General features: G+C 50.6%; 1 protein-coding gene across 1 annotated transcript in view; it reads left to right on the top strand.

The window, feature by feature from the left end:
• The window catches only part of LOC122380003 (sodium bicarbonate transporter-like protein 11), a 266,840-nt gene extending 251,907 nt beyond the window's left edge, over nucleotides 1-14,933 (top strand). The window contains exon 9 of the mRNA XM_043362737.1: nucleotides 11,974-14,933. Coding sequence (XP_043218672.1) covers nucleotides 11,974-12,119 — 146 coding nt within the window. The 3' untranslated portion in view covers nucleotides 12,120-14,933. The remainder of the gene's footprint in view (nucleotides 1-11,973) is intronic.
• Nucleotides 14,934-17,936: the final 3,003 nt, after the last annotated feature.

Below are 17,936 nucleotides of genomic sequence, written 5' to 3'. Positions count from 1 at the left end.
TCAGAGCTTGAGTTTTTCACGAAGTTATTTCCTCTCATCAAGTCTTCACAACAGTACCTGCAGTATGTGTCGTTTGTATGTATATCTCAGAATTTTTTATCTGTGACCCGAGGTGAGGTCAGAGTCGTGACCTTTACATTGCAAGCCTATGGAAAAATATTGAAATGCGACCTGCCTCGAGTAAACGAGTAAAAACCACCCAATTCTTTAAGAATTATGACAAATTATCTTATCTGTAATGATCCAGGTGCCATTTACTGACAGGGACACCGGAGAGGGTTATCTGAGGGCGAGATCATGATCATCATGTGAGGTGATATCTACCATACATCAATGCTCACAATACTTACAATATTGACAATGCTTACAATACTGTTAGTTGTTACAATGCTTACGATGAGACCAGCAAGCACTCTACCGTTACAGTTCTAACTTCTATTTCGAAAACCGTCGTTACACACATTCGCTGCCAGCATAGCATGTATTGTTTGACAGTAACAAAATACAATTGACATCTGAACCTCGAACGGACCGCCATCCACTCAAATTTTATCACCCTGACCGGTCAGGGGCGAATGGAGGTCATCTCCTGGACATTACACTCAGCCCTTGCACAAAATATCTCACCTCACAGTGATCATTACAACAATATCACCGACTTGATAGTGGATCTCAAAGTACTTGCATCAGCTCTTCTTGCTATTGCAGACGATCATCTCCTCAGGGTAATGTTGTTCGGGACATGAACGAAGATCGCTTTCGGAGTATCATAAGTGCTACTGCAACAGTCCGGCACAAAACAGGACTTGTACGCTTTTCTCTGCACTTTGCCCTTCAGTATATCACAAAAGAATTGTTTAGAATCCATCTTACGCTTCTTTCACAGTCTCCCTTGCCACCGTAGGGCGTAGATAGATTGCTGTTGCTGGTAAGTTAAGGCACGGTAGATAGCATGGGTGTCGATTTGTATACCTTTGGGGGTGCTGCAGCACCCCCAATGCTCAAATGAGCACCCCCAATGGTTTTCCGGGCACCCCCAATGATTTTGTCCCTCAATAACTCCCACTAACTCTGCTTGAGGAAAATAATTGTTCTGCAGTCTTTCAGTACTAAAAATAAAACAATTACGCAATTTACAAGGCATGAAATAAAGATGTAAAGAAAAGAAAAGTTAGTTTTAAGAAGAAGGACGAAAAAAGACGTTAAGTTGCAAAGACACTGGTGTGGGTCCGTCGTACACGGGTGTCGGACCCTTAGAGCTGCTGGCGCGTACCCTTTACAAGCCGGCAGAGGGCTCCAGAGACCGGCGACGGGCCCTCAGAGGCCGGCAAAGGGCCATCAGAGGCCGGTGGTACCTTCAGAAACCCTGTGGGGTCGTCTTTAGAGATCGGAACGGACTCAGACGCCGATGGGGCCCTCAGAGTCACCGGTGTGGGGCCTTCAAATGTCACCGGTGGCAGGGTGGCCGTCACATGCGCACTTGTGGGGCCTTCAGAAGCTACGATGTTGGGCCCTCAGAGCCGCCGATATAGGGCCTTAAGAGGCACTAGTGTGGGGCCCTCAGATATGGCAATGTGGGGCCCTCGGACTGGAGGCGCCGGTGTGGGGGCTTCACAGTCGCCGCGGTGACGGCCCTCACAGGCGCCGTTGTGGGGGCTCTCAGAGACACTGGTTTAGGGCCATCACAGGCGCGCGTGGGGCCCTCAGAACTGCTGTTACGGAACGGACCCTTCATAGGCCGACAAGAAGATATCAAGAGGTCACCGGTGCCTTCAGGAGCCTTGTGGGGTTCTCAGAGACTAGCATGGTGCGCTCAGACGCCGCTGGGACCCTCCGAGTCACCTGTGTGGGGCCGTCAGGGTCGCTGGTAACTGACAAGGGCCCTCAGAACCGCCCATGTAGGGTTTTTAAAGGCATTTGTGTAGGGCCTCAGAGTTAGGGGTGTGAGTGAGGTGAGGCCCTCAGAGACGCCCGTGTGGCGCTCAGGGGCGCCGGTGAGGGCCCTCACAGTCGCCGTTATAGGGGCCCTCAGAGAAATGGGTGTGGGGCCATTACAGGCGGGTGTGCAGCTCCTAGAGCTGGCCCCCTATAGGCCGGTTAAGACCTCCAGAGGCCGGCAAGTGCCCCTCAGAGGCTGGCTTGGGCCCTTATGGAGATCTTAATGTTGGTACTTGTGGGCCTATGAGGTGTTCTTACGAGCCCTGTGGGGCCCTTCTGAGTCCAAATATAGCCAACGTGGACCCTCAGCGGCCAATTGGCGCCGCAGGGCCCCTCAGGCTCGAATAACCCGATGGGCCTCTGAACCTGATGGGGGGGGGGGGCATGTGCCTCACGGGCCCACCTGGCTACACCACTGAGGAAAATCGTAAACACATAAATATCGAAATGCGACCACCCGTCATTTTTTCAGCGATTATTGTGATCGTCTGATTAACGCCAGAGCCTCGTAGCTATGTTACAGGGAGTTTGAGAAATCCGTGAGTTTGCAAACTCCCTAGTGAGTTTGCAAACTCCCTGACCCATCAGTGACTTTGCAAACTCACTAGGGAGTTTGCAAATTCACTAGCAGGGGTCGGCAAATGGTGGGGCATGCCCCCTTTGGGGGTAATGGAGCCCCTCGGCGAGGGGTAATGAGGGCATCTGAGAAAGTCATCTTAGAATTCATGGCCGCCTTGATGGGACAGACATCACGACTGATTGTCCCCGGGATTCAAAGAAAAGACGAATCCAGGCTGAACGCTAACCGTCGCTCGTCTATTGGCGTTTTCACAACAGCTAACGTATAGGGGATCGGATCCCCCAGCCTCTCGGCCTCTGAACTGGAACTTTGCGGTATAAAACGAGCGTGTTACCCGCAGTGGTGCGGGAACCGGGGGGGGGGGCTAGCGGGGGCTGAGCCCCTCCAACTTTTCGGCTGGGGGGGATTGTAATGTATTTGAGCCCCTCCAGCTGAAGGAATCGAAATCGGAAATCTACCAACATAATTTCATAGATTCATACATAGGCGCGGGAACCGGGGGAGGGGGCAGTGGGGGAAGCTTGCCCTACAGCTCTGGGACCGTGGAGGCGGTGCCCCACAGCTTTTCATGATGTCAGGAATCGTTGGGACTTGGGGCAGCTTGTCCTCCCCAAATTAGGGGTTGTTGGTCACAAAGGAAGAAAGCATGTAAGTGAAACATCCACCTCTTGTACTGGCTCGGCAACTCATTTGGCAGATTAAAACCTTTATTCCAGGTTGCCAAAACGGTAGTTTCTTCACTCAGCTGAGACGGAATGCCTGACTTTTTTGCAAATATTATCGTTTCTTTTTTAGTTGAAAAGGCAAAGGTCTGAGCGGCTCCGCCGCCCGCGGAGAGGATGGTATTTGCGCGCGCATGGTCCGCATGTCCTTTGACGCGATTGGCCCGGTGCTCCTGCATTTGGTCAACTCCAGCACCTCTCTATCGGATGTCCCTCAATCCTGGAAACATTCCCTCGTACACCCCATCCACAAAACCGGTGATCCTTCAGATCCATCAAATTTCCGGCCAATCTCTATCGTTCCTATTATATCCAAAATTTTAGAGAAAGCCGTACATCAACAGCTCTACAGTTACCTATCCAACAACCATCTCCTCTCCCCCACTCAGCACGGTTTTCGGCCTCGTCACTCGACTGAAACCGCGCTGATATCCATATCCGATCACATCCTATCCGCTACCGACCGTGGAGAGCTATCCCTTCTCTGCCTGCTGGATTTGAGCAAATGTTTTGATGTGATAGACCACGATAAATTATTGACTAAATTGCAGCTTCATGGTATTGATACAGCTTGGTTTTCGGCATATCTTCACGGCCACACCCAAAGTGTCAGCCTCACTGACGCTCTGGGTGGAAGAACTACTTCATCTCCGCTCCCCAACAGCATCGGTGTTTTCCAAGGCTCCGCCCTCGGCCCTCTTCTCTATTGCATTTTTGCCAACGACCTTAGCTTGTTCGCCGAGGATGCAGTCGTAGTTCAATATGCAGACGACACCCAAATTTTGGTCAGTGGAAAAAAGTCAGAAATTCATAACGTAGTATACCGGATGGAACAGACGCTAGCTTCTCTTGACCTCTGGTTCCGTGCCAACGGCTTAAAAGTCAATGCCGGGAAAACTCAGCTGATGCTGCTGGGTAGCGCTCAAAATTTGCGCAATGCCCCAAATGTTACGGTAAAATTTCGCGATCACGTTATCATTCCCGTTTCGGAAGCACAAAATCTTGGCCTGACGTTCGATCGCAACCTCACCTGGAACACTCACGTCTCTGCCGTCACCCGGCGCTGTTTCGGCATTCTCAGTGGCCTATCACATCTCAGGGGGCGCCTGCCTCCGTCAACGCCTTGGTTCTCTCGCAGCTTCGATACTGTATCACTGTCTATGGCAACGGTTCGAAGAAGAACCTTGCACTCATTCAGAAGACTCTAAATTATGGGGCAAAAATCATTTTCGGACGCAAAAAGTATGATCACGTGTCGGACCTGCTGGAGAAGCTGCGTTGGCTCAGCGCGGAGAACCTTGTGGTGCATGGCACACTGTGCATGGTGCACAAACTGCTGCGCTTCGGTGCGACCCCCACCAAACACGATTTGGCAGCACTGTAATGACCCCTGCTGGGCGTGAAGTTTTCCCTTCACCATAGGGTTTACACACAAACTGGTCAAAGTTTGAGCCAGGATATACTAGTCTAAAAATGCAAAAAACGAACAAATTTTGGCATCAATAGATTCAGCATTTCATCGTGTGCCTCAAACCGTCCATCATTTGGCCTCAAAGGAGGTAAAAATTGTTCAAAATCGAAGTTGAAAAGATGCTTTCTGAGCACATAATCTGGTAGCAATCACGTGACCTGCTATAAGCAGCTTATCAATAATTTACAAACATAATTATAAATATGCTGCTTTAAACAACATTATTTATACATTTTGAGCTTTTAGTACTTTAAATAAGGTCAAAACATCGCAAAACACAAAAGTTAATACAATAGTCACGTGGGTGTCAGGAAATGTCACAGGTGCGTCAAATTTGTGACTGGGGCTTTACTTTCAAACATCGGATCTACCTGTTTCTTATAGGTATCTTGCTTCGGTGAGCCCGAGGTGTTAGCCGCCGGTTTGTCAACCGTGGCTGCCGCTAGGAGCTCACTAGGAGCGCAAGCTAGGGTGACCCGACAGGACCACTCACTATATCTGCCCCGATCTAGAACCGAAGCAGGCAAGAGGCGCTTCATCAGCCGTGGTCCGGTTCTTTACAACCGCCTGTCACCCGATTTGCTCGGGCTCCCGGTGCCTGTTTTTAAGCACCGCCTCAGGCGGCTGCTGACGGATCCAACCTGACTGAGTTGAGCTAACCATCTGGTGTGTATGTGTGCTGGTATTGTCTGTATCTATGTTTCTTGTATTATCTTGACTATGATGTATGCGAGTGTGATTGTGATGCTTGTCTCTCTTTATCTTGACTTTGAAACCACCGTTTTAATTTTTGACGAGAGGATGTAATAGCCGCTTTTAGTGGATTTCCTTAATACACGTCTGAGTCTGAGTCTGAGTCTGAAAACTAAGTAAACCGGTGGGAAAACTAGATTTAGGGGTACCTTAGGTTGATCTCTATTATCGTTCAGGCCCCCCCCCCCTCCAGTCTGGAAGAAGTTCCCGCGCCACTGGTTACCCGTGACGATAGGAAGCCGCTGCTACCCAATTTTAAGTTCCTTGGCCACTGGGTGACTTTCAAGAGGTCAATGACGATTGTCGAGAAAATCGGGACCCGCTATAACTTCTTGAATTGAAATTCTGTGGCCTACCATGATCTCAAAAAAGAACTGAGAAGTCAATAATACGTCAACTGTTATTTGTGCCTAGGTCATGAAATGTTTTAGGGCAGTTAAAAAAAAAAAAGATCAGCTCAAGGGTACAATGTTGTTGTGATCCGACATTTTTCACATAACAACACCTCAAATTATCAAAAAGTCACGGAAAGGTATGGCATTAAACTTGGTTGTGTAGGCAATGGTGTCTGGAAAGTGGGGGTAATGGCCCTGCCTAGCGCCGGAAAAGGGGGCACGACCCCGGAGGACCTGCCGACCACTGCACTAGGGAGTTTGCAAACTCACTGACCGGTCAGGGAGTTTGAGAAATTCCAGAGCGATTGGGCCAAATAAATTCAAATGTGTAAGATGAGGGTGGCATACGTGCCGTCCGTGATGTTAAAACAAAAGCGACTAGTGGTACGGCCTATATAACCGTCGCACGCTGACAAAAAGCTTACAGATCCTTCATTGTTCTACCGAAAAAATGCTACTCGCGGCTATTGTAAAGGGGAGGTTCGGAGCAACGTGCTCCTCCGTTCCGTCGTTTCCATCCTCAGGAATCAGGATACTGAAATCCTTCTCGTCCACGCCGAAACCCCCACTCCGGGCTGGACAGGCACTTTTATCTCATGCGGGCTGCTCCCTTGGAGCGGCACCGCTGCTCCCGAGGGAGCGCACCCCGTAGCCGGGTGCAAAGAGTGCTTGGGGGGCTGGTCGGTCTGTCAATTCGGGCAGGCTCAGCCCCGGCGACTCTGCATATAGGGTGTCTGCCCAGACCAATGTCTCCACCTATAGTTCCTATCATTCGTCCGACTCTGAAATGGTCTTGTCAGACCGAAAGGGCCTAACCAAAAAACAAAACAAAAACAAACAAGCAGCGTGCGCCAGTCGCAGCTGGGCTGGCTGCCAGCAGCGCCGGCTCTCGATGACACGTCTATGGCGGAGTGGGAATGGGCGTGAATTGATGCGTGTGCCTGTACTTTAGCATAAGTGACCAACAGTGAGCTGTTTCTACTTTGATATATTTAGCCTGACTCTGGAATAGCCACACTTGAGTGGAACGGATCTAATTGGGACGTGAACTAAAATGTATAACTAAATGAAGCGGCGGTACATGCATGGGTAAATCACTGAGTAGTTTAAAATAAAAAAGGTATTCATGGTGTGCATATGATCTATAAGCTTTTTGTCAGCGTGCGAGGCCTTAGAGCTAGCCTCCATTGTTTTAACATCACGGACGGCACGTATGCCACCCATATGCTGCACACTTGTTTTTATTTGGCCCAATCACTCTGAAATTTCTCAAACTCCCTGACCGGTCAGTGAGTTTGCAAATTCCCTAGTGAATTTGTAAACTCCCTAGTGAGTTTGCAAACTCACTGATGGGTCAGGGAGTTTGCAAACTCACTAGGGAGTTTGCAAACTCACGGATTTCTCAAACTCCCTGTAACAGCTGTACCGTTGCCTCCCGCGCAATGTCCGCCCCTGTGGACCGCAGGGGCTGCTGCACCGGTGCTAATCGCGGTCATCGGTTTCTGTCACCTTATTACAGAGGTGCCGGGGCTGCTGCCGAGCTGCCGGCAAATGTACGAATTTTTTCGGAAAGATGTTTATGTAATGAGGTAGCCAAGTACTAGGACGAGCAGAATGATTTTGAAAAACGTTCAACCTTTGGGAAATATTAGTGGAAATCCCGGGATTATCAGAACCTTATGGGGATACCCAATCATGCCTTGTACGGTTGTGCCCCATGGCAAAGCTGCAATCTTTCACCCGGTTCAGTGGTTGAGCACCCCCAACCATTTTGAAAAATCGACACCCCTGGTAGATAGAAATTACCTCGGTTCTCAACGCCTAAGTTATTTTTATGAAAAAGAACAAAAAAAAAATTATTAATAAGATTAGAGAAATGTTAAAATTTTAATTGTAAATTAGGCCAAAGGCGTATTGGAAAGGCTTTGCCCTTCAGCATCTTCCGATTCATCATGTTTTTCATTTTAAAATTCGAGGTTCACAAAATATTAACCACGCGCTCAATGTTAAATGGGAACAGTACACGGCAGACGCATCAATATTTGACACTGAACCTTTCATTCGTGAATGCTTTAGCATAATTTAAAGCTAAAAACAGCGCGAATGGCAGAGTGAAACAAACAACCTCTTTCACATATAGAAATAACATGTAATCGGTGGTGCGCCAGATGCGCCGTTATTTGTCAACCGCAGAAGGTGACATGTGACGTAACAGCATCAAGAGCGTCTTTTTCAAGAACTTTAAAAAACATGTTTTCTATCTGTCTTCCCCCATTTCTCTCAGCATAATGATTTTATGAGGAAATTGTATGCACCATAAATTCTGCGAAAATAGTTTGATCATTTTTATACATTCTTAAAAAATCGAGTTCCCAACCCCATTAGTGCCAATTGCTTGTCTGATGATGCCCTGTGGGCGAAAATTCACATAAATACATCATTTTCGAGATTTAAACTTTCTATATTCGAGGAAAAGGTCATTCATTTTGAGTTATTATAACAATATGTTCCTCGCAAGAGCACTCAACACCATATCTTCAATAAATATGGCAGTTAGAAGTCTGCTAAGGGTAAGATGTCGCCGGCTGAAGCGGGATCGGCCGACGCGGGAAACGCGGCAATCACAATTTTGTGTTTACACACTCATAACTCAAGTTGTTACCGGCCGATTTTCAAAATTCTTTGACCATATGATTGCCTGTACATTTCTCAGTCTTCTCACCGAATTTGACGCGAATCTAATATAATCAGCGGTAAGGAGCGCGATGTAAGGACGGAACCGTCCCGCCCCGGCACAGTCTACAATTCAGGCGGCGCGTAACGGCTAGCGCCGGCCGCCGCGCCGCCGCGGCGGCAGGATGTTTGACTTTACACCGCTATTACTAGAAAAGTTGTGAACCGATTTTCTTACTTCTTGCACGAGAAGATCCGAAATTCAATTCTGGACAGGTAGCCGAAATTTCACATTGATATTATGCTTGCGGCGCGAGTTATTGGCGAAAAACAGGAGGGGTGGGCGAAATCCGCCCCCCTTCCACTGCGCGTGTTAACCCGCGCCCTGCTGGGGCATGTTTGAACACCCCCCTTGTGGTTTTTTGTTACACCTTATCATGCATCAATTCTACACATGTTGTGAAAATTGCAGACCAAGGTCAGGTCACCAGGTCACTTGAAGTGACCTCACCTCATAAAAAGTTTCAATGTCTGTCATAGCTACACCGATTGACCGATCGCTTTGAAACTCTCAGCGATTGCTGAGAGCAATAGCATGTACAAAATGTATATCTCAGAATTTCGATATCGATGACCTAAGGTCAGGTCAATTTTGCGACCTCCCCATTGGGAGCTGAACACATCTAAGGCGTTTTCATCGCTCTAGCGGAGTCTATGGGAGAAAATTGAAATGCGCCTCTTTTGGACGAAAGACATTATAAACACTCCCAAACACCGAATTACAAGTGTTTTAGACACACTAAACATGAAAATGGTGTCCGTGACCCTTGTTTATGCCCTGAGGTCATCTTAGGTCACGAATGGTATCTAACAGTTTTCGCAGATAACTTTTGATAGAGGCATGCTAGAGCGATGAAAACGCCTTAGATGTGTTCAGCTCGACGATACAGATCGACTGATATGCGACATGACCCTTTCCGGTCAGGTCATGACCTTGACCTGAGGTCAAATTTTCAAGTTGACATTTCAAGGTCAAGTTATAGTTCATTCGATGCGTATTGACGAGAGGAACACGATGCCGGTAAAAGTAAGCTCGTACAGGGCTTGGGTCAAAAGTTATTGCAGAAAAATTGTTTCAGAAAAAAAATCGGCTATTTTTGCAGTTTTTGCCCCCTGCAGGCAAAACCGTTGACGTTAAGTCAAATCCGAGAGAATTATTCAGAAAGGGCGTTAATAGGGCTATCGAATGCGCTTTTCCGCGGCGCTGTAGCTCTATTGGTTCCTGAGTTATGCGTTGGCTTCTTGAAAATTTTCGACATTAGACCTGGAAATCGGCGAAATTTTGCCTTCAATGACCTCTGGTGACCTGACCTTTGACCTGACCAAAAAATTGACCGAAGTGATTTCGTCATTATTTTTGACGCTCTTTCGAACGCCGCCTTCCGCGTATCGCTACGTGGCCCAGGAGCCGAGTTACAAGGGGGTGTGTGTTCAAACACCCCCCCCCCCCCCAGCAGGGCGTGGAAATCCAGGACCCCCAGCCGGGCGCGGGTTAATGAAAACACGCGCACTATATCCCTGCGCACAAGGGTTCAGCGGCCCGCCGCTCCAACGCGCAGTTCGGCTCCTAGAGCCGCCGGTTTTTTCGGGAAACGAGCACGAAGGATATATTAAACGGGTCGGAAGAAGGACAAGCTGCAGGAAAGGATAGGATATAGGACGGGCGCCATGTACAGCAAAAAAAGTTATCATATTTCAGGCACGAAAGTGTGATATTTTTTAGAAAAATGATGTCGGCTTCCGTTGAAACTCCAAGTTTTTGCTTTCCGATCGTAATTTCGAATAATATATGACATACTAAAACCCTGGGCATCTTTCCCCACTCTCCCCTAATTTATGCTACACATTTGTGTTGTTGGACAGGCACTACATAGATTGGGCTACTTACTTCTCCAATGTTTACAAATATGCTTATTAATGCTTAACATAATAATGGAGTGCATTGGCTAAAATCTGAGCTCGTGAATGTATCATTATTGGATTCATCCCATTTCATCCATGGCCTTCCTAATTCATTTCATTGAACCATTGATTTCAAAACAATAGCTTGCAGATGTGGATGCAGAGACGATACACTCACATTGGTTCGATCGCCCGCTGCATATATCCTTAAGACCCCTAACGAGTTGCCTGCTTTCCCCTTCCTACTCAGCTCCGTTCTCCGGGTCAGACCCTGCTCTAGCTCCTGCCGCCCAGCCAGCACCGTCCTCCGGGTCAGACCCTGCTCTAGCTCCTGCCGCCCAGCCGGCACCGTCCTCCGGGTCAGGCCCTGCTCCGGCTCCTGCCGCCCAGCCAGCACCGTCCTCCGGGTCAGGCCCTGCTCCGGCTCCTGCCGCCCAGCCGGCACCGTCCTCCGGGTCAGACCCTGCTCTGGTTCCTGCCGCCCAGCCGGCATTATCCTCAGGGTCAGGTCCTGCTCCGGCTCCTGCCATCGGTTCAGGCGTGTCACCTAAAGGCTTCGGGTACTTGATCAATGGGAAGCCCACTGACGCTCAAAAGTTCGCTAGCCTTACGGATAGATGGCGCCCTTGCGAAAGAATGGACTTTCCAGCTTCCTATCGCACTAAAAAAGAGAGGGGTAAAAACGTCACTCGCCCCCATCGCATAACGCCTGATCATCTTGACAGCTTTCCCTGGCTGGCGATCTCGAGCATGGGAGAAAACACGGGCGCATGGTGTACTGTAGTGTGTGTGTGTGTGCTGTTTGGTGGTTCCAAAGAAGCCGACGGTACGCAAACCAAGGGCGGTCAGAACCTTGGTAGGCTCGTGAACAGGCCTCTCACGGACTTCTCCGACTTGACCGGACGGAGCGGTGTACTCGAACAGCATGCCCGACACCCGTATCACTTGACCAACTTGACCAGGGCAGTGGAGTTCAAGCAGAGGTACCAGCGACCAGAGCACGACGTGTCCGAGCAAGTGGAGACTGCGAGTCAGCGTGAAGTGGAGAAGACTCGTCGTGTTCTGACATCTATTGTTGACACCATCAAGCTCGCAGCTGTGCAGAATATCTATTTGAGTCACCTAGAGGGTGTACAGCCCCCTGTGACATACCGTCTGCCCTGTAGGCGAGGTTAATTGAACCCACTCAAAACCCACTACACGATGTGCGGACACAGAGACGGACTCACAGACGGACTTTGTTCCTTTAGTAGCTTAGACAAGATTTTACTTATTCGCTGTCGCTCGTGATTAGCCATAAAATTTGGGATCGATTCGTGCTTGTCCCGTGTTGATCGGACGTCTAGAAGCTTAGATATTCGCGAAAAACTTGTTGAACTTGCCAAAATACCTGCCAGCTTGCTGTATCACCTGCTACTTGATGACGGGCCCGGAGAGTGAGAGTGAGAGTGACCCTGGTCCGGATGCCTCTCTTTGCAGATGTGAAAAAGGTTATCATCGGCCAGGCGGCCGGCGGCCTGTTTTTCTTTGTGTTTGGCGGCCAGCCTCTGATGGTGTTGCTCACGACGGCGCCGCTCGCTATCTACATCAAAAGTGAGTGGACCAAGGCTCTATATACCAGGTAGGTTCATTAGGGATTTTTTTTTACGTTCCCCCTACCGGCCCCGGATGACGTCACTGGGATGCTCCCGCCGCGGCCGGCCTATGTATAGAGCATTACTACGGGCTTTCCGGTGGCATTTTTTCGTGTTATAACGCCCAAAAAGCTTTAAAAAAAACTTTTCGCACGAGAAATTGAAAATATGTCGCATTTTAAAGTGAGTAATAGTGATAAAAGGTCACGTTCAGGAAGAGCGGGCCGAAACCAGCGAGGCTTGTATGGGTCCCAGGGCGCAGGGCTATGGAGTCGGGACCGGACTTTTGAATCGGATTGTCGGAGTCGAACTGGAGCCGTAATCGGAGTCGGAGTCGATTTTGGAAGTCGGAGCAGGAGTCAGAGTCGAAGTCACCAAAAATTCATCGGTTCCGCAGATTGCGGAGCTGCAGGGCTGCGAAGTCTGAGCCGGAATTGGTCAGAATAGACAGTTCTGCCCGGACCGGAGTAGGAGTCGGAATTAGTTTTTGGAACTAGGAGTCGGGAGTCACCGAAATTACATCGACTCCGCTGCCCTCCTAGTGCGCTCAGGACGGATGCACTTAAATTGCATTGCTGAAAAAAATCGAATAAACATTGCCACTAAATATTATAAGTTTCACTTAAAGGGACCCTCCCACCTTCAAAAAAGTTAATGAATTGGCACGAAAGTGATGTCGCTCGGTTCAGAAAGAGCGAAAACGAATATCTACCAAATTTCATCGAAAAATATTCACCGGTTTTCAAGATATTAGACTTTTACTTTTGTTTACTTTTTGGGATCTCCGCTGTTCCTAGCGACTTTATTTGAAAGTGCGGCATTTGTTGCGCGCAAAGCAGCATATACCACCGCGTGCTACCAAACGTTTTAGTAAAAGATTTAAAAATCGTTAGATCTCCGCTGACGTCACAAATTCTAAGGGGGCATACCAATGCACTAGCCCCTTAGAATCCGAAAACTGCAAGTTTGAAATTCCATATCTCCGAATTAAAGCATTTGTCGATGTTGTGAGTGCCGAAACCGGTATTTATCCGTCGCCGCCCTCGCGCTTGCAAAAAACATTGTCATAGTGTGTAACGGGGCTGTATTTTGTCCGTTTTTTGGAGAGGTGGAACAGCCCAGTACAGAGAGCACACAGCATTAGCACCGCCTAAAGCAAGATAAACGAACAAGGCACAGGAGGCGTTGGGGTGGCGGCGGGCGAACAACGACTTTTTTGCTGGCTCTGCGTCGCCTGTCGCTGCGTCAACTGCGGGTGCGGCGGCGCCGCCGCGCCGGCTCAGCCGCCGCAGGTTGACAAGCGCTTAAGTTGGCGACGACCGATAAAAGTCTTTATACGCCGTTGGCGCATAAATTGCCATTTATCCGTCGCCGCCCTCGCGCTTGCAAAGGGGCACTAGCGAAGGAAATACTTTGAGAAATGCAGTGAGGGCGGTACGACACTAGGAACTCGTGGGAGCATCGTAAACCGACATACTATGCCAAAAGCAGAGTGAATAAAAGCACATTATCATGTGAGGTGGACAGATGCAGGGTGGTCATTTGGAATAGATGTAAAGGCAATTGGAAACATCAGCCATGTTGGAAGCGAACAGGGCAAAAGCAAAACCAAACGCACCTATCGAACCACACGGTGTGACATTGTATCTGTATCGCAGTCAGTCCTCAGCGTCAAAAGCCGGCTAAGAGGAGATGCCCAAAGTATACACCTTCGCGGACCGCCGACCAGCTGAGCTGGATCATGCTCACGGGCCACACCAAAGACAGTAACGCGCACGGCGGAAGCGGCAGCCAGAAACAGTTGTTATATCGTACCAACGATAGGGGCCGGACCGACCACCCACGGCGTGATACTTATGAGCTAGCTGACCGCAGCCCCGCCGGTACAAGCTGTTAGGAAGCCTTTACGCAAGAAGCCGATCGTGGTGTGAGAGAAGCTGACCGAGCTCGACCGGCAACACCTATTAGTGAATATGTGTCCGGAATTCGTAACTCGCCGCTAGAATTATTTTCGGTCGCAGTAAAGTTGACAATGTCTCCAACTTGCAAAAAAAAAAAAAAAAAAAAAAAAAAAAGAACAAAACTCGGGTGGTTGTCCCCGCGCGGTATGTCCGAATTCCACACCCTTGTCCTCACATAGGTACAAAGTCCTACAGCGCCGAGAACCCGAGCAACTAGCAATCCTGTTCGTCGCTAATAGCGCTATCCCCGCGAGAGACAATCCAGGCAAGCTCACCTCCTCCATCTTCCCCGTCCGCGGCTGGAAACGGGCAAGCGGCGGTTCGGCTATCGCGCTGCAGCTCTGCTGAACAGCCTGCCACCTCACCTGTCGCAGCTGCCTCTCGCCGTGAGTAAATGTGCAATGTTCTGAATGATTAGATAAGCAACCGCGGATATGGATTCTGAGCAGTAATCGCCACGCACGTTGTATGTGGATCGCTCTGAAATATAAATACGATGCAATACAAACAATACAATATCATCCGCACTGTATGGGCTTATCGCTGCCAACCGGCAGAGACGAGCTCACCGCTGCTCCGCCGTAAATGTCGATTATCTCACCAGGACGGTAGACTCCATTGGAATGAATCTGTTCAGCTGCATGTAGACGAATGAAGAAATAAAGAGTGAACACGCACGGTTGCGGGACCCGAACATACGCAACCCGCCCCGGAAACTCGAAGGCGAGACCAAACCCCGCCATTCCGGAAGATATCAGGGCGGGAACAGCCTCCGCCATACCGGGAATATACCAGGGTGGGAACAGCCTCCACCATTCCGGGAATAGACCAGAGCGGGAACATTCTCCGCCATTCCGGGAAAATACCACGGCGGGGGGCTACCTCCGCCAGTCCGGAAATATACCGCGGCGGGAACAGCCTCCGCCATTCCGGGAATATACCGCGGCGGGAACAGCCTCCGCCAAGCCGGGAATATACCGCGGCGGGAACAGCCTCCGCCTATCTGGGAATATACCACGGCTGGCACAGCCTCCGCCAATCCGGGAATATACCAGGGCGGGAACAACTTCCGCCATTCCGGGAATATATCAGGGCGGGAACAGCCTCCGCCATTCCGGGAATATAACAGGGCGGGAACAGCCTCCGCCATTCCGGGAATATACCAGGGCGGGAATAGCCTCCGCCATTCCGGGAATATATCAGGGCGGGAACAGCGTCCGCCATTCCGGGAAGAAACCACGGCGGGGACAGCCTCCGCCATACCGGGAATATACCAGGGCGGGAACAGCCTCCGCCATTCCGGGAATATACCAGGGCGGGAACAAGCTCTGCCATTCCGGGAATACACCAGGGCGGGAACAGCCTCCGCCATCTTGGAAATATACCGTGGAGGGAACAGCCTCCGCCATGCCGGGAATAGACCAGAGCGGGAACATCCTCCGCCATCCTGGAAAAATATCACGGCGGGGGCCACCTCCGCCGGTCCGGAAATATAACACTGCTGGCACACCCTCCGTCATTCCGGGAATATACCAGGTGAGGAGCAACCTCCGCCATTCAGGAAATATATCACGGCAGGAGATATCTCCGCCATTCCAGGAACTTACCGGATCGGGTACAGCCACCACCATAAGACAATAAAGTCTTACAAAACACGCAAGTTTGCGGCGAGATATCGACGCATCCAGCGTGCAACGCCGGGCCGCCCAGAAAGCAAAGCTATCGCCCCCCAACAGCAGCATGCTGAAACGAAAATGAAGAAAAGGCAAGGAGGGACGTAACCAACGGCATGTGGACGGAACGGAGCAGTGCCGTACCCGTTACTAGTCCGGGAACGTACGGCTAAACCCGGTAACTGCCATAATGAGAGTCGGTGCCAAACTCTTGGATGCCGGCCACCAATAAGCCGCAGAGGCGACTGCAGGTACAACATCCGCAAGCCCGGCGGGTATAACGTCAGCCAGTTCGGCGGGCACAACGTCCACCAGCCCCCGTGAGTCCACCCACCTCCGGTGACAGCAGGAAAATCATCTGCAGGCTTAAATAAAGAACACGTCGCGGGGGCTATGGCGGGTATGATGTCCGCCGGTAATTGGCCGGGAACAACTGCTGTTGGTATGGGCAGAAAGAGAGAAAGGAAGAACGTTTCTCGCCCCTCACGGTAATAACGTAATACACACCCTTACCCCATCCAAGCGAAATACGCAATCGATCCTGTACGGGAATCGAACCCGGGTCGCCCGGGTGAGAAGCGAGCGCTCTACACTTGAGCCACGACGCCCATACGATCCGTTCTTCCGGGGCGGGATGACGCTCTGCGACAACACTGGGTAGGGGAGGGGAGCGAAACAAAGAAGGGGGGACGCGGCCCTACCCAGGCCCGGGCCTGGGTCAGAGCAGCGTGCCTCGCATGTCATACACCGAATATGGGGGCAAAATGGAACTCGACGAGTATGCATGAACGGCCGGTGGCGACCGACGCCGTAGAGCGGTAAAATGGCGACAAAAAGCACGCAACCAGGGCCCAGGCGATGGTAAGGCGCGAGACAACGCGTCTAGGTCTATACTGCCATCAGCAGAGAGTATGTCCCAGATATCGGAACGTAATCACCCACCTGGATGCCAGCAATGTTTCACAAGGCGTGCTGCCGCAGTGAGACTCCAGTAGAAGACTCAAAACCAATAACTACAGCGAACAACGACTTTTTTGCTGGCTCTGCGTCGCCTGTCGCTGCGTCAACTGCGGGTGCGGCGGCGCCGCCGCGCCGGCTCAGCCGCCGCAGGTTGACAAGCGCTTAAGTTGGCGACGACCGATAAAAGTCTTTATACGCCGTTGGCGCATAAATTGCCATTTGCAGGCCATGGCCACCAATTTGGCTATCTCAACTCAAAACTAATGTTAAGGTGGGAGTGTCCCTTTAAGGGTGGCCGTTACTCACAGCTGGTGGTACAATATCGAAACGCACAGCCGTTACCCAATGCCAAGTCGCACAGTGAGTCGCACAGCCGTTACACACAGCCGGGCCCTGCTTCACCGGTGATAACAGCACGCTGCTATCACACGTGTCAAATTGGGTTTCCATGGAAACATCAACAAACCATGACGCCGTCAATCTGTGTGATGTCATCAAATATTGCTGCTAGCATCTTCACGGTCGTGCGATCAAACAAATGTATGAAACGCAATTCAACGAGACAGTAACTCTGTTCCAAACGCAGCTCACGGATTACACGAAACGTCATTAGTGTGACCTCATCACATTACGCCAGCTCGCGCAATTCGATAGTAGCGTGTTGCTATCACCGGTGAAACAGGGCCCCGGAGGCACCATGCCGAGTCACACAGCACCCACACAGAGCCGGCCGTATCACACCGAGTCGCACAGCCGTTACACACAGCCGGAGGCACCATGCCGAGTCGCACAGCACCCACACAGAGCCGGCCGTACCACACCGAGTCGCACGGCCGTTACACACAGCCGGAGGCACCATGCCGAGTCGCACAGCACCCACACAGAGCCGGCCGTACCACATCGAGTCGCACAGCCGTTACACACAGCCGGAGGCACCATGCCGAGTCGCACAGCACCCACACAGAGCCGGCCGCACCACACCGAGTCACGCAGCACCACGCTGAGTCGTAGTCGCTACACGAGCCCATAGACCCGGGAACAGGGGGGGCAGCGGGGGCACTTGCCCCCCCAACTTGGGAGCCGAGGGGGCGGCGCCCCCTCAACATTGAGGCAGCGAGAAAAGATCTTTCCTCCCTTTTCCGGACTTCTTTCCTTCTTGTTTCTTTTATGCATCTAAACATCAACACACGGCATTTTCCTTGCCATTTGAATGG

This window comes from Amphibalanus amphitrite, unplaced genomic scaffold, assembly GCF_019059575.1.
Source record: "Amphibalanus amphitrite isolate SeventyFive unplaced genomic scaffold, NRLGWU_Aamphi_draft 000089F_arrow, whole genome shotgun sequence".
NCBI classification, from domain to species: Eukaryota; Metazoa; Arthropoda; class Thecostraca; order Balanomorpha; family Balanidae; genus Amphibalanus; species Amphibalanus amphitrite.
Note: the sequence above shows the minus strand (reverse complement) of the source record. Positions and strands in the feature narration are given on the sequence as shown.